This window comes from Thalia democratica, chromosome 2 (assembly GCF_965202585.1).
Source record: "Thalia democratica chromosome 2, ktThaDemo2.hap1.1, whole genome shotgun sequence".
NCBI lineage: Eukaryota > Metazoa > Chordata > Thaliacea > Salpida > Salpidae > Thalia > Thalia democratica.
In genome coordinates, this window is record NC_139166.1 from 94,420,251 (window position 1) to 94,446,500 (window position 26,250).

General features: G+C 24.1%; 1 protein-coding gene across 1 annotated transcript in view; it reads right to left on the reverse strand.

Annotated features, from left to right (window-relative positions):
- LOC145829125 (mRNA-capping enzyme-like) overlaps window positions 1-24,000 on the reverse strand; it is a 36,038-nt gene extending 12,038 nt beyond the window's left edge. The window contains exons 1-14 of the mRNA XM_082936856.1: window positions 23,861-24,000; window positions 23,000-23,071; window positions 21,036-21,098; window positions 20,511-20,675; window positions 19,207-19,370; window positions 18,704-18,753; window positions 18,444-18,559; window positions 17,254-17,422; window positions 16,335-16,481; window positions 15,657-15,835; window positions 15,154-15,217; window positions 14,139-14,309; window positions 13,633-13,756; window positions 12,919-12,999 (exon numbers count right to left, since the gene is read on the reverse strand). Coding sequence (XP_082792982.1) covers window positions 12,919-12,999; window positions 13,633-13,756; window positions 14,139-14,309; window positions 15,154-15,217; window positions 15,657-15,835; window positions 16,335-16,481; window positions 17,254-17,422; window positions 18,444-18,559; window positions 18,704-18,753; window positions 19,207-19,370; window positions 20,511-20,675; window positions 21,036-21,098; window positions 23,000-23,071; window positions 23,861-24,000 — 1,705 coding nt within the window. The remainder of the gene's footprint in view (window positions 1-12,918; window positions 13,000-13,632; window positions 13,757-14,138; window positions 14,310-15,153; window positions 15,218-15,656; window positions 15,836-16,334; window positions 16,482-17,253; window positions 17,423-18,443; window positions 18,560-18,703; window positions 18,754-19,206; window positions 19,371-20,510; window positions 20,676-21,035; window positions 21,099-22,999; window positions 23,072-23,860) is intronic.
- Between the last annotated feature and the right edge of the window lie 2,250 nt (window positions 24,001-26,250).

The following is a 26,250-nucleotide window of genomic DNA, read 5'->3' on the forward strand; positions in this document are numbered from 1 at the left end:
TTGTATGATGAGCGTAAATTATTTAGTGTTTGTAAATTTATGAGTAAGGTGTATGTTGTTGGGGGTCATGTTAAAAATAATACAATTAACTTTTGTTACACATTTAATACAGAAAATTTTATTTTTGAAGAAGTTGCAAGAATGAACGAATCAAGATCAAACACAGCTTCCGCAGTTTTTAATGGAAGTATCGTAGTGTCCGGAGGTACGAGCCAAAATTATCCTAGTTCAAACACAGTGGAATTGTATGATGTGTTTGCTGATACTTGGACACCAATGCCGAGAATGAATCATGAAAGAAGTCATCATAGTTTAATTGTTATCAAAAGTAAATTGTTTGTATTTGGTGGGGCTTCTACTAACACGAATGTTGAAGTTTATGATAAAGTTAGCAACAGATTTGTCGAAATTCAATCACCGGGATTTTTCTCTTCTGTTGTGAAACCTGTTTTTGTTGAAAATAAAATATTTGTTTTTCAATATTTAACTAAAAAAGTACTTACTTATGATATGTATAAAGACAATTGGACACAAGAATCATGTGAAGCTACTGATGATCTTATTTCTTATTCGTTAGTAAGATTACCCCTGTACTAAGAAAACTAACTTACAAAATAAAACAATTACTTGTAGAGTTGTCTAAGAATATTAAAGTATGAAATTGCGAGTTACTACTTTCAAGTGTAACATATATTTAATGATAAGTTTAAATTTAAAGCTACTTAAAATTTTAAAGTGTTTTGGTTTTCGTACGAATTACCAGTGTTACGTTATTTGTTCTTGGATTAAAAGAATAGAACTTAACAAAAGTTAAAATAAATAACTATATCTAATTACAATGCGTTTTATAAGATTGAATTTTGTATAAGAGAAAAAATAAAAAATAGAAACAAGTTTTCATAAAATTTGTATATGTAAACTTTCAATGAGTCTTCTATAAGATATGATTTTTTAGCTTGTATTACGTTTAAATTTTCACAGTTAAATACAAAGAATGATTTTTTAAAGTTTGAAAACTTTAGTCTATTTCTTGTAGTTTAGTTGATTAAAAATAATTTGTTTTTTATTAATCATGGCTTGTTATTGTATAAAATTACTTAATTAAAGTTTATATATAAAGGATAAACTTAAATAAAAACTTGTTAAAGATTTTAAGTTATATATTCTGAAGTATTCTTTTCTTATCCTTTATTTTTTTGATAGAGTAAATCTTACTTAAATATTAGCTCATTTGTTGAGTAACTACTGCTTTTGTTATAATTTTTAATCCTCATTAACCTGATTTCGTCGAAAACTAAAGGATGCGTAGATGGATCCGCAGCCTTTTCTCTAACATAGTTTTACATGGCTTTGAAAAACCAGTAAAAGACATATAAAGAACACGTTTTAAAAAATTTACATAAAAAATAACACACTTAACTAAATACTTTATGACTTTTTATCTTTTAAAAGGATAAACCTGCTTTTATTTGTTATATACCAGGGATATAGCGTGGGGAGGCACACGACTGCATGAAAGCCACCCAAAAATATAAAAAAGAAAAAAAATAAATAAATTATTTACTTTATCCTTTATTGTTTATTTTATTTGCTTAATTCGCCTTTTTTCAACTATGTTTATCTACTATTCGAAAATTTAAAAGAAATTTTGAATACCAATTAAAGTTAAGTTAGGGAAATTACCAAAAATACTGATTCGGTGCGTAAGCACAAGTTTGCATCGATGTTGATTAAAAATTCTAAATTGAAAAACGTTCTTACTTTTTATAATTCATAAGTTTTAGACTCAAAGAGAACGCAACTAATTAGTGGACCGCAGTTGAATAACACTTACGACAGATTTTTCTACAAGGACAAATACTAAAACTTTTTAACAAACAAAAAAGCTAAACCTGTTTTATAGTGATAATAGTTCAAGAATAAACAAATTGTAGTAAAAATAGCAATAAATAACTGCCAATAAAGTAAAAACAAGTTCATAACAAGAATAAAAAATTTTAACAAAATATTTTACGAAATAATATATATAAAAAACAAAAAAAATAAATTAAATTTAAAACAAACAGTTTATACTGTTTTTACATTGTTAATTTCACTATACAAAAAATATTTTTTAAATTACAGTTAACTCAATTTTATTAGTAAAAGCAGTTTATTGTTTTATTAAGACAACAAACAAATCTAAGTTTGTTATTCTATCAGCCATAGAGTTTAAAAATTTATCAAATATTGTAGCAAGTTATGTTATAATTGCTTCAGTCTTTTGTCTTGAATGAATTTTAAGCAACTTGTAAAAACAGATCTTTTACAATCAATTTTTAATCTAAAAGACATAATTGATTAATTTTTAATATAAGTATATAAAGTTTTAAAATAAGTTTAAATGGTATTTTTAACAATTTTCTTTCTGACAACTGTTTGTAACATTAAGAAAATGTTATTCCCTAAAGATGTTAAAATATATATATATATATGTTCAACCGAGAAAAACTTGCAACTAATGAATTTATAAAAAAACAAAAAAAAGTTAAAGCTTATAAGTTAATCATGTAAGCAGTTTTAAATAATGTTTTTTTCTTAGTTCATTTTGTTTTGAATCATGTACTATCATATTGTTATTTTATAAATTTGAAAACTAAGATATACTATGCTGTAAAAAAATCAATGTTTTATGTCCAACGGAATCAAATTAAACGATGTCCATGCTAACAAAAGATGATAAAAATTCATTCTTTTCATAGAATATGTCTGTTTGTTTTTTTTGCTTGCTTTTTTATTTTTTATTATCATTGTAATAATATATTCAAAACCTGCCTGACTACTAAAAATAGTTCAAGTTCGTTAAAAAAAAATTTAAAGATGATGTACAAGATCCTACAAAAACACGCATAAAAAAATTTGAAAGTTTATAATACAAACTTAAAAAATATTATACTAAATAAAAAAACACTTTTATCTTTACTTAAAAATAATTTAGATTTTTTAACTCTTTCTTATTACTAAAGTTAATTGCTGATTATTAGAGGTTTACAGGCATTCAGTAGTTGCAGGTTAAACTTAAAAAACAAAAAAAAAGTAGGTCACAATTGTAGTTTTATCTATTTCGCTTCATAGCATACCTAAAATATCCACTAAAAATCTCGAAAATCTGGTAAACTATACGTAAGACTTTTTTTCTTTTGTTTTAAACCCTTTAATTTTTAGTGCAAACTTGAATCTTCATTATTGGAGAAAATTCAAATGTTCGATGGCTGTAGTTTTTAGTTTATCGGAAATAAAAATATACTTTTCGACCTTTATTTGCTTAATCCTGACGATTAACACAAACTAAAAAAAATCAAATCAAATATTTACTTGTAAAACAGGGTGTGCCTTTTACTATTTAACATTATTTTTTTATTGAGGTAAGCTAAGTATGTGACAGCCCTGATGTTATTGTTAAGTACAACATGAATGAATTTTTTTGGCCTATTTAATCTTTTGTCAAATATTAGTTGACTAAGTCGATTAATATAGTGAGTTTTAATATAGCAAAACGCTCGTAAACAATAAGATGTAAACGTTCCTCTTAGTTAATTCTAGCTTTAGAAAAATTATTAATTATTTCCATTAGCTCGATTATATTACTTACAGTTAATTTATAAAAGTAATGTAAAAATTTAATCTTTCAGCGCCAACTACAACCAAATTTTACTTGCTTTTTAAGAATTCACAACAAAACATTTTCTGTTTCTTTTTTAATGTTTCAAAAATATAAACTTAAAAATTTTATTAATTCATAGAAAATAAATTTAAATACATTTATCAACTTTTATTTTATGTGAAATTTACTTTTTGTATTATAGTTTTATTCTAAAAAAGTTATTTGTAACTAAACATCTTTTAAATCATCCTTTTATTGAGTCTTTTTGACTATCTACTTCGTAATGATGACTATTTATCATAATCTTTTCACACTAAGACCTTCATATTTGTAGAGTTTAGGTTTTCTTGTTATTTTTCTGTTTGAAACCTCCTTTTACAAACTTCATATGTTCCAAAATTTTCTAGCAACACTCGCGCCTCTTCATAACGTCTATCATTTAAAAACTTTATTAGCCGTTGCGTATAAATTCTATGAGTCATGATGACACTACTTCGATAGCAGTTCTTTCCATTTTACGCTTTTTCGACAACTTCTCTGCTATTTAAACAGGTTGTAAAAGACTATTTTATTTGGGTGTCTCAAGTCTAAAAACCTAAGGATAAAATTAAACTAATTCTGAATAGCTTGCGGTAGATACTATGTCCTAATTTATTAACAGTTTTTATTCTTCTCAAACCTTATCAGCAGCTAGCTTCAGCAACTTTATGTTGTTATTGAAATTTTTTTGAACTGGCGTTGTAGTTGTAATAAGTAAATTTTACGGCATTGTTTACGGCTGAAAACCAGCTTTTTTCCTGCTTCTTTTTTTTTCTTCACTGGTGATGTAGCAATACTATCACAGTGGGCTGGCAAGTTGCCATTGACTATTTTCGCGACTAAACAGTAAAAGCAAGATTTTTATTTAATTGTTTAGAGCGGGGTTTTGTCTTTTAAAAACTGGGTTTGTTTATTTTCTGCTTAAAGTATACTGAAAGTTATTTAAGCTTAAATGTAGCCAAAGTTTGCATTTTTTAAGTTTAAAATAGCCTCGAAAAATGCTTAAATTTTTGTCAAAATTAAGGTCTACATCTACTGTTAACAAAAACCTTATAAACTTTTATACAAATACTTTTTTTTAAGTTTTTTCATTTCTTTGGTTTAATGTTAATTGACAAAAGTCAAAATTCTTTGAATAATTAAATGTAAAAGTATACTATTTCTTATTTAAAAAATCTACTATTCTTGCCGAAAATTCATTGATGATTTTCTGGCAGTTTAGGGAATTCTTCAGGGTTAATTTTCTCAAATCACCACCGTAGAACAAACATAATTTTTTTTTGATAATTTAGTAAAATTGACAAGGAATCTATATACAAATATACAGACAAATCTATCATGTGGAATATAAGTATTTTTTGGTTTTGACAAGCGATTATTCTCTTAAAAAAATTGATATAATATCTTATCCCTAGTTTTTCACTGTGACAAAAAAGACCATTTTGTAGGTTCTAGAAGGTTCTTAAAGTGTATAGATTCACTTATTTTTGTTTACAGATCATTTAAGCTCCAAGAATGATGAGAACAGTTAGTATTGGTCAAAACAAGGTAGCTTAGTATATGTTTTAGTTATTGAAGTAGTTTTTTTTTTAATTATTTTAGCAAATTAAAGGTTTTCTTGAAAAACCGTATCCCACAGGCCATGGGGAACTTCTACAATTGGTAACGTAGTCAAAACTTTGCTAAACACCAATAATAGGACTCTGCTGACTAAGCTTATTTCTGATGTTAGTTTAAAAGAAAACATTAACAAAATTATTTTGTATGTTTACATTATTTTATGGCCTACAAATTCCAACAGAAAGATTAATGTAGAGAAATACTGAGTTTTATTTCAAAAAACAATGATGCTGGTCATGTCGGTTAAATGGATTCGCTTTACACCAACTGCGCATACTGTTCTTGCACATAGTGCTGAACTAATTTAGCAAAACAACGGTAGAGGTTTGCTAAATTACACCGAAAGCGGACTGGAAGCTAACAACAAGTTTCTAAGACAGTACAGAATGAACTTTTCAAGGAAAACTTCTCAATATGAAAATTTAATAGACTGTTTAAATCGATTATGGGACAAGAGTGACTACAATGTTAACAACACTTTAGACAGACTGAATTGCACTTATTGTAAAGAAGTCGGACATACTGCTTGAAGTTGTTTGCAGCTAGAGGAAAAAGTTTCATCATGTAGTTCAGAATGGGAAACGTTGTTACATATGCTTTGTGCTACTGAATAGAGTGTTTTATTTCTTTTAGAAACTTAATTTTAAAGAAGTTTTAAGAACTTACTGTTTTACAGTAACAGACATTAATATTTTTTATCAAAGTTCTTAGCCTCTTATAATACAATATGTTAGTTTTAACTACTTACCTATTTGAAGTAATCTATTTTTACATATAAGTTCAAAATATTTTTTATTTCTTTAAAAAAAAATACATTGTAGTTTTAAGGTTATTTTCTTATTTTCTGCTTATATTGAAAACAAACAATAATCTTTTTTAAAATTCAAGGTTTTTGCCTCTTGCAATATAAGATGTAAACTTTATTTGTTTTTTTTATTTACTACTTCAAGTATTTTTTTTTTTAGTTTTACAACAAATCAAAGTACTTTACATATTTTAAGAATAAAATAAACTTTTTATTATCAAATTGAATGTTATCTAAAAAAAAATCTGATTAAAAAAAGGTTCACGAGATTATTTTTATAAGACACCATGGTATATTCGTGACATCAAATCTAAAGTCTAAATCATTAAAACTGATCCTAACTGGACATTAAATTGTCTTCGTTGTTTAAATGGGTATCAGTTAAACATAAATGACCCTAAGTAACTAAAGTTAAACTTTAGTTGATATTAATATAGTTAAATTTATCAGTTTTAACTATAAAAAATGAGTCAGTTATACCTAAAGTAAAGTATAAGTTTGTTAAAATTACCTAATTCTGTGTCAGCTAAATACAAACTAAATTTATGCTTGTGGTAAAAATGTTTAGCTAATCGTTTGTTACTTAAGATCTAAACTAATAGTTTTTGCTTTAAAAAGTACAAAAAATGTACTTTTCAAATTGAAATCTTATTTGTTAACTAAATTGCGGTTTTAATAAAACCTTACTATAAGTTAAAGTTGCCAGATTTCTTTGAAAAAATCGCCACATTTATTCGAGCATGACTACTTAAGTTGAAGCAGTTTATTGCTGTTAATAACATTTATTTTCTATAAATCTTAAAAAAAAAATGTTTTTAACTCTATGTAATTGAATTCAGAACAGTTTTCATCATTTGGCATAATACCACAAAAATTTATCATAAGTTGTTATATTACAACTGGGACATATAGTGTAGTTGACAAAATATAATTTTTATGATTACATTAGTACTTACCAGTGGCGTAGCGTGGTATTTTGGTCAGGGGTTGCGCAATTTTTTTTTCAAAAAATCCCGTAAATTAAAACTTTTGGGCCGCAAATTTTTCGGGGTCATTTTTCTTGGAAATTTAAAAAATTACTAAAAATCTATCTCCTACTTCATTTTTCAAGCAATCTTCTTCAAATTTTTAAAAATTTTTCTTAAATTACAAAAAAAAATGTTACTTATGAATTCAGATAATTAAAATAAATAAAAATTTTATCACAAAAATTAAAAAAATAGTCTTTTTAATCAAAAAAAATATATTTTTACTAAAAATTTTTAAATTCACAAGTAATGTTTTTCTGTTATTGTATAAAGATTAAACTGTTAAAGTTTGAAGAAGAATGCTTGAAAAATTTAGGAGGAGATAGATTTTAAAAAAACTAGCCTTTTTTCGCTGTATTAGTTTTTCCTTTCAATAGGTAACCTGTTATGCGGCCCGACTTTGACTGGTCATATCTCAAAAAATAATTCGAATTTTTAAAACAATAAAAAGCATCTTAAAGATTAAAAAAATATTTCAAGGATCAACTTCTAAAAAACATAGCTTATCCCCACTATGGCCTTAAACTACAAATAAATAGTCAACTAAGTATAACAATTAATACCTCAAAGCATTTTTCTCTGTACAATTTCTAAATAATGTTCAATATCTATTTTATATCAAAAAAAAAAGAATTTTATTAAACTCAAAATAACTCATACTTTTAGTTTGTTGCAGCTTTAAATATACTATCGTTATCTTTTATAAAAAATTTAAATCTTTAATATTAAAATTGAAAATTTTAAATTTTTTGTAGGAGAAATCTAAAGAGCTAGTTTTTTTTTTAACTTCTATATTTTAGCTTCATTGCAATATAAAACTGTAAAAAAAATTTCAATATTTGAAGAAAATCTGAAATATAAACAAAATTAAATTTAAAAATTTCATACCCTTTGAACTGAAGTCTTGAGTAATAGTAATATCTGGTGTTGGTATGCTATTTTTCAATTAAAGCTTTTGAACTTCAGATAATTTTCCTACCTGACAAATTTTTATACTTGCAACATTCCATACAATATTACTTTGCATATTATTTTAAATAATAATCTAAAAATTAATGAAAACAAGTGTTTACTTTTTCTTTAGTATTATAAAACATATTTTACAAAAAAAAAAACAATTAACTTTGAAGATATTAGGATTGCCTTGCCACTCTTTGAGTCAAAATAACTGTCCTGAGTTAGTTTAAAAATGTCATGTGTCATCATAAGCATATTAAATTCTTTTACAGATTTTTTTATTGTTTTTAAACTAATAGAAACTAAGCTTTATAACAAAGCTTTCAAAACCACTAGATTTAACTTGAGTTAAAAAAAAACAAGTCTATCCTTAGTCAGCATGATCTTAAAAATACTTAAAACATTCAGAGTTATCATGATTTTTACTGAGTCATTCTAAAATTTTCCAAAACTTCATAAAATCCTGAGTGTGTGGAAAGATTTTATTAAATGTTTCTGATACAAAACAAAATGTTTGAAAGATAATTTTTTTAAAGTCAACTTTTTCAATGCTTTTATAAATTCACAAGAAATACAAATATTCACTTATCTTAAAGTCAGTTTTTCTAAGATCTTCAAGAAATAACATTTTCTAAATACTACAAACAGTTGGTAGAAAGAAATTTTTTTTTAAATATCATTTAAAATTTGATTTAAAACAAAATAAACTTCAATTTAAAATTAATCAATTATGTCTTTTAGACTAAAAATTGATTGTAAAAAATTCTGTTTTACAAGTTGCTACAAATTTATTCATGATGTGACTAAGGAAATTTTAAAATTACTCGCTACAAAAATTGATTAATTTTTAAACTTTATGGCTGATAAAATAAAAAAGTTTGATTTGTTTGTTATCTTAATAAAAAAATTACTTTAAAAAATACTTAAAGTTTAGTTAATTTAAACAATATTTTTAGTCTAGTGAGATTATAACTGTAATCACAGTATGAACTGTTTGTTTATTATTTGTTTTAATTTTTTTTTCTGTTTTTTGTTATTTTTCTTTTAAATTATGTTGTTAGTATTTTTTATTTTTATTATCAATTAATTTTTTAGAGTTTGTTTATTGCTATTTTTACTACAGTTTGTTTATTCTTGAATCATTATCACTATAAAACAGGTTTAGCTTTATGGTTTGTTAACAAAATGTTAGCATTTGACTATCTAAAATAATCTGTCATAAAGTTATACTACTGCGGTGCACTAACTAGTTGCGTACTGTTTAAGTCTAAATTCTTATGAAGTTAATGAAGTTATAAAATTTTTCCTTATAGAGTTTTTCATCAACATCGGTGCGAATTTGCAATTACGGACCGAATCAGTATACTGGGTAATTTCCCTAACTTGTCACTAATTGGTATTCGAAATTTCGTTATACTTTTCGAATAATAGAAAAAAATAGTTGAAAAAAGGTAAATTAAGCAATAAACAATAAAGGATAAAGATACTGCCTTTGTTTTTACTTATTTTTTTAAGGATGGCACGCATGCGCCAGCGTCCCTTCCCACGCTACGCCCCTGGTACTTACTAATCTTATTTAAAACATAACTAATTTTTTATAAACATATTAGAAATCAGAAGAATACAGTTTTAGCATTTTAAAAAAATTAACAAAAACTTACTTATGTTGTAAATATTTTTTCAAAAACTCCTAAAAGAAGAAACTGCTGAAAAGGATATAAGCGATTCGAAAAAACTTAAAACGCTACCAAAGTAAAAATACAAATCAAAATTTCATCAATCGAACTATCAAAAATTTTTTTTATATGAAAAGCCTGGTCTTCCTTATTTATATGACTAAAGAATTAAAATGCCAAGCTAGGTTTTATAAATTTATCTAAAAACGTTTTAAAATTTTATTTATGGTTTACTGATTTCTTTATCTTTTAATGAATCAAATGATTATGAAAACCAAATATCTCTCCAACATTTATTAGAATGTATCATTATAGAGTAGTCAAAAATAGAGTATCATTCAAATAAAAAAATACTAATTAATTAAAACACTAAAATGCAAGATAATTTCTTGTTTAATTGTTCTATTATATGCTTCTACATAAATAAACTTTTAGCATAAAAACAGAAACTAAAATATAATTTTTATGTTTTCTATTCTGAAAAGGTTATTTACAACATAACATTTAAATTAATCTAAATAGTTTTTGTGTATATATAATGGTATTTTCATTCGGATCAGTGTATTACTACAAATATAAATAAAAATTTAATTTCTGAATCAGGAATAAGCAATGTTGATTATAAGCTAGTTTTTAGTAATGGCATTTTAAATTTTTTCGGATTGGAGTTTTATTTTATATTACTAAATCTATCTGTCTGTTATAAAATGTTTTATTTCTGAATCAGGAATAAGAAATGTTCAACACTAAAAGAAACAATACCAATAATTTGTCTGCAGCAGCATCAGACTTTTACTTTCAGTCACTTTTTTTTTCTTGCTAATAGTCTTAGTTCCGATAAACTTAAGAAAAAAGAACAAATATATTTTAGTAATTTCAAAAAATTTTTAATTGTGAATTACTATTTTGCTATTCTTAAAATTAAATAACTTTTCTGAGATATTTAGAATTGAGTATTTATTATTCAAATACCATTTACAACCTTGAATATATAAATTTAGAACAATCATTTTCTTTTTTAAATTACCAAAAGTTTGATAAATTTTATTAAACATTTTTATAAAGTGATATATAAAGTTTAAATTAATTGGTAAATAGATAGTTTTAAAATTAAAACATATTATGACGTATAATTATAGGACTTGAACAAAACTATATTAAAGATTTAATATCAAGTAAGCTGTCAATAATTTTGGTAATTCGTTTATATAGTTTGCGTGTTAAATTTAAGTCTTTTTTTTTATTAGTATATATTATATTGAATTCAAATAGTTTTAAATTTTAAAAAAACAAAAGAAAACCTTACTTAGCATAAAACAGCTTAACTTGGCCTGGACATATAAGAAGTTAATATTAAACTTTGATACTGGATGTAAGTTATCTTAGATACCTAAATAATATTATAAAATAAAAACTAAAATTAACAAAAATTTTTAATGTTATAAAATAGATCTGAAAGTTTAATGTATTTAATACTTTAACTTAAGCTTTCAAAAATATTCAAAGTTACCAAAAATTAGCTAAATTTTTCAAAAACTGATAAAGCTGATATTTATAATCCTACTACTACGATTCATTTGTTAAAAACTTTAAATTCTTTTAAATAAGTTAATATTAGCTGTCATAGCTACATCTAATTAAAAATAATGTTTTCTGTAATTATAAAGTGTTATGTGCAGTTTATTTTTTATTTAAGTTTCTTGATAATTACTATGAACTAAATATTAAAAACCTTAAATATTATCTAGCATTTTTTACAAGTTTAATTTATATTTCACCAAATTTCCTATTTTTTAACAAAAATAGCTAGCTTTAGTTTATATAATAAATAGTTAGTTGTATTTCATTTAAAAAAGACAGAATATAAATTAGTCTAACTCATAAAAAAATTGAAAAAGTCAAAATAAAGGGGTCGGCTGGCTTTTATTGGTTGCGGGCTGCAATTTATTTTTATTTTTACTCTTTGTAACAACTCAAAAATATTTGGTGAAAGTTTCCGCTTTGCAAAAAGTTGTACCTATGACCATTGTTCTGTTCTTTGTAAGAAGCAACAAGAAAAAAAATTGTCTTGCTGAAAAAAAAAAGTTTGGTAAACAAGAACTTAGTTTTAATATTTTCATATCCATGCAAACAACACTAACTTCTATTTTTGTTATGCAAAATAATAAGTTATCGATCGATACTAATAAATGCTTGAAGCAGAAAACAAATCAAAAACAATGTTTTAAACAATTTAATTTAAGTGTTAATTTTTATTGTGACCATAATTGTATTAGAACATAAACTTTAGTAAGTGTTCATATTCATAACACAAAGTGCAACTATAAATAACATGGAGCCGTAAATAATTGAAAAAAATACCAACTATAGTAAAGATCTAAAAAAGAACAGGAATTACTGTTGTAATAAATTTTTTTAAATTCTACTTCGAATTACACTTTTACCAATACAATAAAGAAATTTAATTAGCTTAAGCAACTGTTTAAAAATATAAAACGAACTAAAGTTGCAAAATATATCTTTGTTATACTTAAAAAGACTTTTCTTGTTTCTTCAAGTTGTCAGGAGAAATAAAAGTTTTTCGCCGGTCTATGAAAACAAACGATTCGTGTAAATTACCAGCTTCAGAGATTAAGTTAACATACACATACTTCAAAAAGTGTCAGCAAATAAACAAAAGTATCAAAAACAGTCGTAGAAATATAAAAAAATATGTATTTATAATAAAGTTTTCAAAATTTTATACAAAATATAACTAGTGAAACTAGAATCAATACAGTAAAAACAAAAACTTCGAAAATTCAAACACATTTTATTTAAAAGAATCAAAACTAACTTATAAAAATACAAGTGACAAACACACAGCCATCTATATCTATTTATTAAAAATAAAAGTGATCAACTTTTATAATACTATTAGGTTCTTGACATCTTACTTTTCTTAGTTGGGGGTATGATAAGTTTCTCTTGTTGTGACTTTCTTTTTTGTTCTAAAAATTAGTTTTTAAAAATAAGCTAAATGTACAAAGAAAGTCATAGAACTTTGAATTTATAATAATTGAAAGTGTTATAGATATTTATACACATTTCTGATTTATAAAGTTTAAAAAGTGTACTTATTTATAATATATTTATAAGTAGTACAAATACCTCTACTCCAAAAACTTTTTTCAAATATGTGTTGTAAAAGTATTTCTTTAGTGACTGGATTTCTTATACTTTCCATTATACCTGATAATATTACAAGTTAGGATAAGTTTTATTTAATTCTAATATTATTAATTATATCATTGTAACTTATAAAATTTTAAAGTTGTTGACAAAACTGCTACTTTGAAAGTGCAGTTTTATTTTTACCGATGGTTTAGTTTAGTTTGATTTTAACTTATCGAGTTTTATTAGTACAACAAAGTTCTACAGTATAAGCATTTAGTTAATTTTTGCATTCGATTATTACGTCATTTTATATTTTAAAACTTTAATTTATTCTTAGTTCAATTTCAATTTAATTTTAGTTAAGTAAGATATAATTTTTGATAAGACTTACTATGAAAGGCCTCAAATAAATTTAAATAAAAAATGACATGTGTTTTGTTATATATCTTAAATCAGTAATCCACCGAAAAAAGCTGTTTAAATTCACAATTAGTAGTACGTCTCGCTAAAAAAAAATCTGCACAAAACTACAGACTTGCACAAAAGTTTCTAGAGTGTCAAGGTATAACAAAAAATGTTATAAAAACATTATTAGTCTCAGTTTAATCATTACCAATTTTGTTGCTTGTTTATTTTAAGGTGCAAAATATTATAAAAAGCTAAAAACTTAATCAACTTTTGTTTACATCAAAATAGGAATAAACAAACTCTTCGCTGTATTTAAAGAGTTAGGGTAGCTCTTGTCGGTTCTTTCCCGCATGAACGCCCATCCGTTACGGTCCAATGCGCACTCGATTATTTTTCCATCGTACTCACGCATTTTCTTTGTGCACTGTTTTATTTTAAATACAAATTACATTCTTTTAAAAAATAAAAGGATAAAACATCTAGCGTGTCACCTCATATATAAAGTTGCTAGTTATTGCTATTAAGTTTAAAACCATTCTAAGCAGTAATTTATATTAGTTTATTACTTGCTACAAAATAAAACTTTATATAAAACAAAAAAATTAAATTTATCAATATCTTGTTTTAAAACCTTTGAAAACTCAAAAAATATAAACTTGAAATTTTCAAATGCCACTAAATATCTTATTATTAACATGTTGTAGTTTTTCTGATGTCTATACTTAGTTAAGCTAAGATAGTGAATTTTTTCTTTAATTTGTCAAGTTTATTTCTATTTTTTTTGGCAGATTATTAAAAAAACTTACCTTTTTTAACAGACCGAATGGAAACTGATATTGACCAACATAAAGATTTCCTTGCAGTGTAGGTAGTAGTCCGGTTCCGGATTGCATTCCTATCTGCAGTCGGAAATCGATACTATTCATACTCGCAGGCTTCCATTTCAGTATGTTATCACATCTACCAGACTTATAAAACTGGAAAAAAAAATTATGTCATGTTCAAAAATATATTTTATCACAGTTTACTCTAAAAACAGTTTATAGCAAAAATAATTTAATAATTTAGTAAGACAAAATTATTATATTTATGTTTAAATATTTAAGTTAAAAACTCTAAAAATTGCTTTAATTCATAAAACTTTTAAAACATAAAAATGGTAATACTTAACAAAGATTTGTCTTTTACTGACTTTTGTTAGAAAAATTATATTTAAATTACTGTTTTATAACGTTCAAAAAATTATTTAAATGTTTTTGTTTGCTTAAGCCTTCATTATAGATGAAATATCTTTAGCTTTTTTGTAACATGCTGCTCTCACTGACATCGAAACCTTGAGATGTAAGACCTATGATGATTCCGCAATGACAATTAAAAACTAATAATACGTTGCATTAATTAACTCGTGGGTAAGATCTGTAACAATTCGGTTAAGCGGGTGGTTAGTTTGTGCTGACATTGCGGAAAGACTATATTTGTTGTAAATCTCAACGTTTCTTTGTCAGACGTGGATAGCATACAAATAGCAATATATATAGCTTATAAATTATGCAGCTTAATAAAATTTAAGTAGTTAAATTTAAAAAAAAAGTATTTTTCAAAAAAAATAAATGTCTCAATTCTCAAAACATTTATTCAAAAAAATTCAAAAATCAACATAAAAGAAGACAATAAATACCAAATCTTAACGCTTGTACATTATAATTTTGAAACAGACTAAGTTTTAAATCTTATAGACTGTTAGAAAAATTTCATATTCTTTGATTTTACAGGATATACAGCCACAAGAATACTATAAAATTTAACAACTTTTCAACTTACATCCTTAGGTCCAGAAGGTTGAAATATAAGCCCATCGATTTCATGAGGAAGTCCTTTACAGAAACTTGAGCTGTAAAATTATAAATTGAAAAACAGAATAATGATATGTTATTGAATTCGATAAGTTCTTGAAAAATTATGTAAATAGCTACTAATTCTTTAAAAAACTTTGTGAAATTTAACGATATTGTAAAACTGTTTAAAAAATATTTCGTTTATACAAAAACATTACATATAGATTTTAACGTATATTAAAAATTAAAAAGGGCTTAAAAGAGTAAAAATATTCAAAAAATACATATTTATTAACAGTTTTAAGAAGCTTTATCGCTTGTATTAACTAGAAGAAAATTAGTGTTTAATTTTATTCACTTCTATCGAGAGCAAAGGGGGACTATTTATGCTAAAACTAAACTACAAGCCATAATAATTAAAAATGATATATTATATGTATATCAGAGATATAAGACACATTTGTTTACTAAAGTACAAACACAACTTACTTTTTATCTAACAGTACGTTTACTGTGCTAAGCTTCCAAAAGTCCTTTTTTCTCACACTAAACGGTTCTAATGTTTTATCAAGTTTACCTTCATTGAACTTTTTGTTTCTAGGACCAATCAACTCTTTATCTATACACAAGACTCTCCTTCCAAAAGGACACTGTCCAACATCTTGTCCCTTAAATAGACAATTGTTAGACAAACTACTCAATTAAAACTAATATGCTTCTAATATCTCAGTTTTAACTAAACTTTTAAATATGCTTTGTTGTATTTGTAACACAAAACAACATTTAAAAGACTTACTGACCTGTTAAAATACCACAGTATCAAACCATGCTACATTTCATATTTAAAATAATGTCTTTAGATTTTAATTCGAAGAAAAAACTACAAGAACTTATAATACTTAAAACTTAACAGCAACGTGATTATATTTAAACAATAATTTATATACAATTACTTGAAATTTTGTTCTAAAGTAAGTATCATCAAATAAAATTAAATTTGAAAATAATGTAGTTCAGCAATAAAATAAAAAACTTGGTTAAATTTTGATAATAAAACTATAATTATAATTCTATTAAACTTAGTAGTAATTTTTAATTATCATTATTTTTTGTTAACTTCTACTTATAAAAAAGCTAAATATATTTGACTGTTATCTGTAAGTAAACCTGAAACTTGATGATATCATATATCAAGAAACGAGGTATTTTCACTCCTTCATGTTCATCTATAACAAGTTCTCCATCAACAAGCGTTTGTTCTAGAGAACTATTCATACCTTCAGACTTTCGATGAAAAAAATTCAAGTTATTTACCTGCAATTTTTAGATTTATTCATACCTAGTTGATTATTGGTATTTTGAAATTGAAAAAAAAGCTTATATCTGTTATTACTTTTAGCAATCAAATGAAACATTAGTTTTTGTAAAAAAATTTACTTGATCATCGTTATACTAACTTTTATATAAACTATCATTCATCTAAACAACAAAGATCTTTGCTGCTTAACTAAATAAAATTTTTAGTCTAGTTGAAAATGTGAAATTTAACTTCATAAGTACAAAAGAAATTCTTTCATCTCAATAATATAAACAGAGTGTTTCTAAGGCTAGATAGTTATTAGCCTGTTACTTAGGGTGATTATATATAAATATTGATTAATAAGAAACTGTGAATTAGTAAAAGTTAGATTATTAGTTGAAAGAACTGTAAACTATTTAATATTCAAGTATCAACTTAAGTATGTATTGGCCACATAGAGATGTTTAGATATTTTTATAATTGATGTTCTTACACATTCTAATTCAAGTCCATTTAATATTTATCATTAACGATATGTCATTTACTACGCCAATCATTTGTTAATGCAAGCACATTAGGACGCGTTAGTTGCAACTTTAGTATTATTTTTACGAAATAATACAACAGCACTTTTAATTTTTTTTTTAATCACTAAGATAAAAAATATATATTATCAAAATATTTTTCACTATACGCCAATACCTCCAAGTACATGTTTATTTGCACTTTATGAAAGTACTTTTTTGGTTGTTCTTTATGTTTTAAAATAAATTAAAAACATCTTACTTTGAAAACCGCGTTATCGCGATCTAGCATGTAAACTTTGTCTTTTTCCTGTATAAGCATGAAAAAGCGTGTCCCGTCCGCTTTCCAACTGACCATATAAGGCTTGTTTGAGAGAAGTTCCAAGTTTTGTCTCGTCATAGAAACCGGTTGCGCTCCTAGAAACCCTTTTCTGTCAAAAACACAGTTTTGTAGTTTTTATTTCATTTACGGTAGTTTAACGTATAACAAAACAATAAAAACTAATTAAAACTTAAGTACTTTAGGCTAGAAACAAACATTTTAAGTTTATCAAATACAGGGTTGCCATAAGAAAATATTCTCAAGTTTTGTTTTTAAATAGAATTATTATAGAATATTGTATAAATTTATCAAAATAAATTGACAATATACTATAATGCTAATTTTAGAAAGCTGTACAATAAAAAATCTTAAGTACTTTAAATTGTTAATAAATTCAGAAAAAAAGTTGTTTAAAAAGTATTTTTAACAGAAAATGTTTACATATAGGAAAAACTTTTCGTATCTTATCTAATTTTTATCATTTTACATGTGAAAATTGTTCAATTTTCCAGTTGCTTCAAAGTTTTCATTGAAATTTTTGAAAATTCAAATTTTTATGGCAACCTTGTATAAAGCAATGAAATATTTCAACGGTAAATGTACTAATGCACTTTTTTTAATGCTTTAAGAACAAAAACTAATCTTTAACTTCTTATACTAAAGGTGTATAAACCACATCGAAAAAATACAAATAAAATTTTTAGTTAGCATAATTCAATTAATATTAAATTATTAACTTTATAGTGTTCTCTTTATGATCTAACTACGATAAATTTTTTTTTGGAAGCGTTCATTTTGAACAATTCAAATTCTGACTTTTCAAAACGTAATAATTCCGATGCGAAATATTTTTTTAATGATGAAAAAGATGTTTAAAAAGTTGAAAATTTTATTATTACAAATTTATTATTCCTTTTTACTTTTTTTACTATCAAAATCTCATCAAATTTACTTGTATGCAATTTTTTTTCAAACTTAAATTATTTTTTATATAAAGCCTCTTAATAATTTTTAGAATAATTTGAGTTGTAATATTTTATATCATTCTAATAATTGTTAGTACACAAATCAAACAATTAAACATTAATATATAAAAAATTGCATTATAGCTACGAAGCATTTCAACTAACTTTCTGCTCTTTAACATATTTTTCACCTTATTTTGAACTTCAAAAACTACATCACAATTCGTAACTTGATCGACTCCAGAAATATGGATACCATCAACGAACGGTTTCTTAACTATCTGTATTTCATATAGTAAGTAATATTACTATTATATAGTTTTTTTTTTGATATTTTGGTTACTAAAGCCAATAAAACAATCTTGAAGTAAACTAATTATGTGATTTTTTTAAAACAAATTTAAATACTGTAACCTTAAACTTACTTTAAATTTTCGATATTTCGATTGCATACCATGTTCATCATGTTCCCCTTCTAAATATAAAACGCATATGAAAGTATAAAACGTTTTTTTTTAGAAAAAGTTTTACTACAAAAATTAGAAGTTTCATCTGAAAATTACCTTACAAGCAATAAGCAATAGTTTCCAATATATACTTCATACTAAATGCTTTGACAAGTACTTTTTAAACAATAGGGAAATAAAATTTTATCTTTACATATACGTTTAAATATAAACAATAATCGCTTAAAGTACTTTATAAATTTATACATAATCAGTTTTCCACAACTTATTGTTAATACTATGTATAAAAGCATGAAAACAATGCATAATTCAATAGTCAGAATAGTCTTCAAATTAAGTCTTACACAACTAGACTAGTATTTATTGTTTTAATTGTTTATATATAAACATCAAAACAAACATTTAAATACTAGTTTAAACTGTAACTAAACGATTTTAAGTTATTAAAAAGTTTTACGAACCTTCGTCTTCATCGTCACGCTCTGTGTGCCACGCGGGTAACTGAGGGGGATCCGGCAAAATGTCTTCACCCGGACAGTACTTTCCGTACAGCTCAGTTATGTAATCTTCCTTATATACTCCTGGTTTTCTCGCCATACTAAACTCTTCAAACGCTGCATCAAGACTGTATAAAACAAATTAACAGTGTCGTAATTTAACACCCCGTTTTATAAAATAAATATTATGTTAAGTATTTCTTAATGTTTTATTTCTAATAAACATTATTTTAGTATGTGCTTTTTGTATGAAACTCTCTACACAATAATACAAGTTGAAGTACTATTTTTTTTACAAAAGTGCATAGGGAAGATAAAAATATTTTTTTATTTTAAAATTTAGTTTCATGTTTTACATAACTAGTGTAAGTTACTTGTTAGTTTTTACCGTTTGTTGAAACTTGTAATAAATTTTAAGATATACGCGATCAAAGTTAGCATATCCAATAGGTTTTTTATGTGAGGCGCAAACTAAAATGGCAAAAGTAGACTGTTTTACTTTGAATCTATCTTCGCCTTCAGTTTTTGAGCAAGTGTTTTAATTTTTAAAGTAAATTATGAATAAAAAATAAAAAACTTTTATATAAAAAGTTTTTTAATTTTTATAAAAAACAAAAAAAAAAGATTTTTTAATAACTCTGGTAATAATTATTTTATAGTGAAGTTTAATCGAAAATTTCTGCTTATAAAAGTTGCTTGTAATATTAAAAAGTACAATTCTTTTAAATCTGAATCACATTTCTCTAAAAATGAATGAGTAGATAATATTTTAGGGAATTTTTCAAAATTTTGAGAAAATTGGTTTTGAAAATTGTTGACTTTTTACGGTTGTATCGGATTTATTTACAAAATTTATTATGTCAAAATTTTATTGTTTCTATCAATCTGTAACAAGTATCTTGCAGTATATACTTTAAGCTTTAAAAATAGGGCCCATGTTAATATTTGTAATTAAACTTAAATTCTTAATTTTAATAAGCTTAAAGATCAAAAAATATAAATATTTTCATCAAAATGAAACACTAATTCGTGTATTGGGGATAAATTTATAAATGAATTTTAAAAGGGGTAAATTTGGTGTTAACATCCGAAAAAGGGTAAAATATGAAAAAAAAAAACAGTGAGAAACGCTTATCTCACTTCCTTTGATTAAATCAATTTTCTTTTTATCCAAATCAATTTAAAATTTGGTGCATACCTTACAGGATATCGATGGCTGTATGTGTTTCATTATAAAATTTAGTAAAAGCTTAGGCACTATAAACTACCTCCAATCAAGTCTTTCCACCAAATAGGATATAATAAGAAATCCTGTTCTGTTGAAGCCATGGGTACAATGCACTCCTATTAATTTGCCTGGATTATTTCTTCTAAAATTATCCACAACTTGGTTAAACAGTTGCACTGTGTTAGCATCTGGACATTCACCATGTCTAAAATTTGAAAAAAAAATAACAACATCTTAAAATTATTTTAGCTTTTTTACAAAAAATTTAAGCTTTTATGCAAAAGAAAATTTATAAGTACTAATTAACGTCGTGAGCTGTTTTATATGTAGTCTAAAGTTAGTTAAAATCTTCGTTAAGCAGATGGAAGTACTCAATAACAATATTAAACTGACTCTTTAGTTAAATATCTAAAATATTTTATAATCGATGAAAATAAATTTAATTCATGAAAGACAACTTATGATTTTTTAATTTGTAAGAATGTGTCCATACAGTTAATAGTTTAATTCTTAATTAAACTTAACGCAAACATATTAATAAAACTTAACTTAGGCAGACACTCACCCTTTACAAGCAATCTTTTTATGGAGAATACCTTCTGATTGAAATCTATCCGGTGAATAGTATCTATAAGCAAAAAATATTTACAAAATACGTTGTTACATAGAAAATAAATTTTCAAAAAAGTACATATGATGTTTGTTATTTATTATTTGTAATTATTTAAGTCAACAGGTGTATAAAAAAAATATTTCTGAAGAGCTTTTTTCTTTTAATTAATATTAAAAGTGTACAGAATAACTATTGAAGATATGCATCTAAAAAATTATTTAAACATTTTTCGTTCTTTAAACTACTTTATGTTTGTTTCACTACTATTATTTATGAATTATAGAACTTTTGTTACCTAAGTTATTAGATGCTAATAAAGTTATTTAAGGGCTTAAGTAGGTACATCTTGTTTTTTACAAGTTGATCTTAGTTTGTAGAGTTTTATCTGAGCTGCGAGATGATTTCAACTTTTTAGCAAAATTACAAGATACTTTTAATATGTAAGCGATTAAACTCAATAGGTTCTTTATAGAAAGCACAAACCAAAAAAAAAAAGTTTTTCATTTAAATTTTTATTTCTCCTTCCACTTTTGTTCAATGTTTAATCATACATCTTATAAACAAGAAACACAATGAAATTGTTCAAATATTCTTTTTTTTTTTAAATTAATATACAGAAAACTAAACGTCTTAAAAACAAAACGAAAAAGTTTATGGATGCTAAATCTCAGTTAATAACTTAAGACATGATTTCAAGCTACTTTTACGATTGAACTTGAGTTTTTTTACCTCGTATGATATAAAAGAAAATTAAATTGAATGTTAAAATACTAACATAACAAACTTGCTTTAATTAGTATGATTTTGTGATAAGCTAAGAAAAAGTTTTATTTACAAAAAATTGAATTAAAAGATTAATATTTACTTTTTTAACAACTGTTAAGATAAATAAAACTAAGTATTTCCTAAAAGAAAATTACTAAAGTCCAGCTTTTTAAAGAAGTGATAAAGAAGTATAAGTTTTCGCCGGTCTTTTAAAGCAATAGATTTTCATTAAATATCTTTATTACTTTACAGCAACTAAAATTATTTATAAGTAGAATTATGTACAGTAGAGTGCACTAGGTGCGCGGACATTGGAAGTAAGTTTAATCAAATTTTTTCAGCGTTTCAACCCACATGAAAATTATTTGTAAGCTACATAGAAAATAATGTCTAAAAAAGTGGTTAACATTAAAAAAGTAAATTGCATGCTATTTACTGATATAAAAACTAACTTACTGGTCATACAGTGAGCCAAAATCATGTTTAGCTGACAACAAATGAATTAAATTCGTTTAAACTAAAATAAATAAAAAAATTGTTTATGCTAATGTGACCAAAAATTATATATATATTGACTTTTTAATCTTATATAGCAACATTTATATCGAATTAAAATTTATTGGACCTCAAATGCTACTTCTCAAACAATATAAATATGTTGTTTTTTATTATCAAAAAATAGGTTTATTTAAAATTAAAAATTAGGCAAATTAAACTTATATCTTAAATTTTTTCGTTTTGTTATTTTTCTAATGTTAAGTAAATACTAATTATAAAAGTTAAGTAATATAAACAAACACTTTCTACTGAAATTATTCGACGGAAGTTAAGCATACTTTCTTTTTTAACAATTAAATATATATATTCTGTTTTGTCGAAACAATACTAACACATTAGCCTTTTTTATGATTTATCTTTTATAAACTATTATAATTAATATTTATAAAAATAATTAGTATTTTCAAAAAAACTTATCAAACCAGATAACAAAGTGAACTTGATTTTTAATTCGAAAAATTGATACAAACGTTAACTTTTTTTTTTAATTTAATTAGTGTTATAGTAATATTTTCATATATAAATTAAATTCTGTTTGTAAAGTTTATTTAAAATTTGCTTTGTAACAATTATAAAAAATTAAAAACTATTACCTTTTTGAGTTGGTCAGATCAATCACTAAACCTAAATTGCAATTACTTCTAGACAGCATCCCAGGGTCAAACCTGTTTCATTATTATGTGATATTTTTTTTTAATTTATAACACAAAATACTTATATCAAAGTAACTAGAAATCACTTATTTTTAAAGTTTTCATCTAACTTTTTTATGACGATACTGAACAGCTTCAAGTTTTTGATAAAAAAACAAACAAAACTAAAGGCGATTGATTAAACTCGTATAATAAGTGAATTAGTACTTTTGACAAGAAGACTTAAACTGTTCACACAATAAAACTGATACGTAACTTTAATTGATAAAAAAGTCTATTTTAGAGCAAACCTATAAAACTTAAAATAAAGTTGTTAAAAAACTGATAACAAAAAATTATAAAAACGCGTTTGAGCACAATTTTTTAGAAAAAAAGCAACATTAACACTTGTCCATCCACATTAGAATAATTTAAATATTAAAATGCCAAAATTAATGTGCTTAAAAATAATAAAACCTTTGATGATAACAAAATTTGTTTTTTTAACCTTTTGGTAGATTTTTAGTATTAAATTTATATTACTATCTTACTTTTGAAAATTGTTAAAAAATAAAGATTTTAAGATATTTTTGATCAAAAATCAGGTTTGTTTTTCAAAGTTTTTTAAATTTCAGGTTTTTCTAGCCTAAATTGTCATACTCCAGGTTTTTCCAGGACTTGCAGGATTTTTGCAACCCTGAGAATAAAATTAAATTTTCTATGAATAATAATTGAATTATATAAAAAAAAATAAACACTAGTTAGTAGAAATTAGTTGAAACCTTAACAATAGAAAAATAAATAAAAATCCAAATTAGTTACTTGTATTGATCTTCAACTTTAAATTTACCATCTAGAGGTGTTTTAAAAGGAAGAAAAATATTTAATATTGGTTCTCCTTTTCTTGGGCAATGTAACCACCTTGGTGGTAATGAATTTTGTTCATTTTTTTTATAACTCATAGCTTTTACACAAGTTTATCTAATTAAATACAAAAGACATAATTTAAAGTGCTATAAATTAAATGTATTTGGAGGCTTAATGACTTAAAGTAAAATCATTTTTACTATACTATAAATTAATGTAGTAAATTGCTTTAAATTTTACAATAAAATGTTTTAAACTTAAGTATCTTTAAGGAGGCAAACTGCAAACTACAATATAAAAACTGTATTTTGTGGTACATTTTTCTTTCTAAAGATGAGTTTTTAAAACCACAAGTTTTTCAGTATTTTTTTTACATTTTTTTATTTATGATACCTTCCATTTGTTTGTTCAAAACCTTTTTAAGAATTACTTTTATAACTGATAATCTCTTATATTTAATACATGAGTGAAACATTAAATTGTTTGAATTAAACTGTGATTAAAAAAATCAATACCTTAAAGTTTAAATTAAATTTACAGTTAACTTTCTCTTAAATTTAACAAAAATATTTGGGTTTAAAGTACAAACTTATATTTGTTGATATTAAATTTAAAGAAGTCTGATAGTACTTAAAAATTAATGAGAAATAAAAAGAAATTAAGAACTAAATAGTAGTAAAGTATAAAAAAATAATTTCATAAGTATGATATTGTTAATTTTTTCTTTAAAATAAAAGCTTTATGTTTTCACAATTTGGTAGTTTCATTTCCATAGGTTAGGTATAACACAATTTAAGAATATTTTTTTTTTTTTTTTAATCAACTAATCTTATTTTTATACTTAATAAAAACTATATTTAGAAATTTTTGTGTACAATTATTCATAAATTTACAGAACATAGAAACTAATTAAAATCATTTGATATGGTTATTTGTAACAGACTAATTATTTAACTTTCAGATTGCAATTTCTTACATAAATATTTACTACTTGCTGTCAAAATCTGACAGCAAAAATAGCTAGTTGGTAGTTTTAAGGTGTCAGTTGAAATAAGTTTATTACAAATATATCCACAAGTATGTTTACTCCATTTTATGGTTGATTGATTTTATGATGAGAAAGCTTGCTTAGCCAAGCATAAGTTTTATGATTTTGTGAATTTTAATTTATATACTAATAAATAATTTTAATAGATTTTTTGTTACAAGTTTATTTAAATTTTAATTTTTTATACATTACATCTTCCTTTTATTTACATCTTTTATATATTAATAAACTGATGCAATTTAAATATGTATGCAACATAGTTTTAGTTAAAGTTTTGATACGAGAGGATTTAAGCTAAAACATCAGTTAAAAAAAAGATCTTTATCAATTAATAATTATGTTTGAGTGTCCTAAAACGAGTTTTTACCCAAGCTTTTTAGAACTAATAAATTAAAAGTATGAGTTTAAGCTAGGAAGTTTCAAAAAGTCATATTATCAGACATAAATAAGTAATTGTTTGTTTTATTTTGTTTATTATCTTAAAACCTTTCTTATACCAGATTTAATAGTCGAAATAATTGATAAATTTTCAAAAAACAACAATATGAAATCTTTAAATAACAAAAATTCTTATCATAAATTTCAGAGTTGTCAAAAAACATGTAATATGTCAATCCAGGCTAAAAAAACCTGAACTTTTAAAAGTTTTCAAAAAATAAGGGAAAAACCTGAAATATTTAACATGTTAAGTAGAAAAGTTACGAATTGACACAAAAAATCTATCATATAGATTTTGTTGTTTTGTCATCATCAAAAATTATTTTTATTAAAAAACAAATTTATTGTAGCTTTAATGTATCTTTTAAATATTTTTCTACTATTTAACAATGTCTCTTAACTTAGACTTAACTTTAAATAAAAATAGACCAAAAAATATGTGCTTTTAAAATCTGAAAAAAAGGTTTTGAAAACCTACAGAAAACTTATCACAAACATTTGGTAACCTTGTAGTTTTTATTATTTAATTTTATTATTTAAAGAAACGTGTTTTTCTTTACTGTGTATAGGTTTGACATAAAATCAAGAGTTTTTATAGTACTTATTTTTAACATATGGATTTCCTATGTGAGTGGGAACTTTTAAGCTATTATTTAAGTTTCTCTAGAACATGTAAAAAACAAAACAATTTTAAACTGGTTTAGTTTTCATTTTGATATCATTGTAAATATATTTTTCAAACAAAATTCATTAAATATTAGGCAAATATGTTTACAACTTTATACATTTTAGGCATAATTTTAATTAAAAGTGTTTGAGTTATTATCAAAAATAAGCAATTGCTTAAGGCATTAATGCC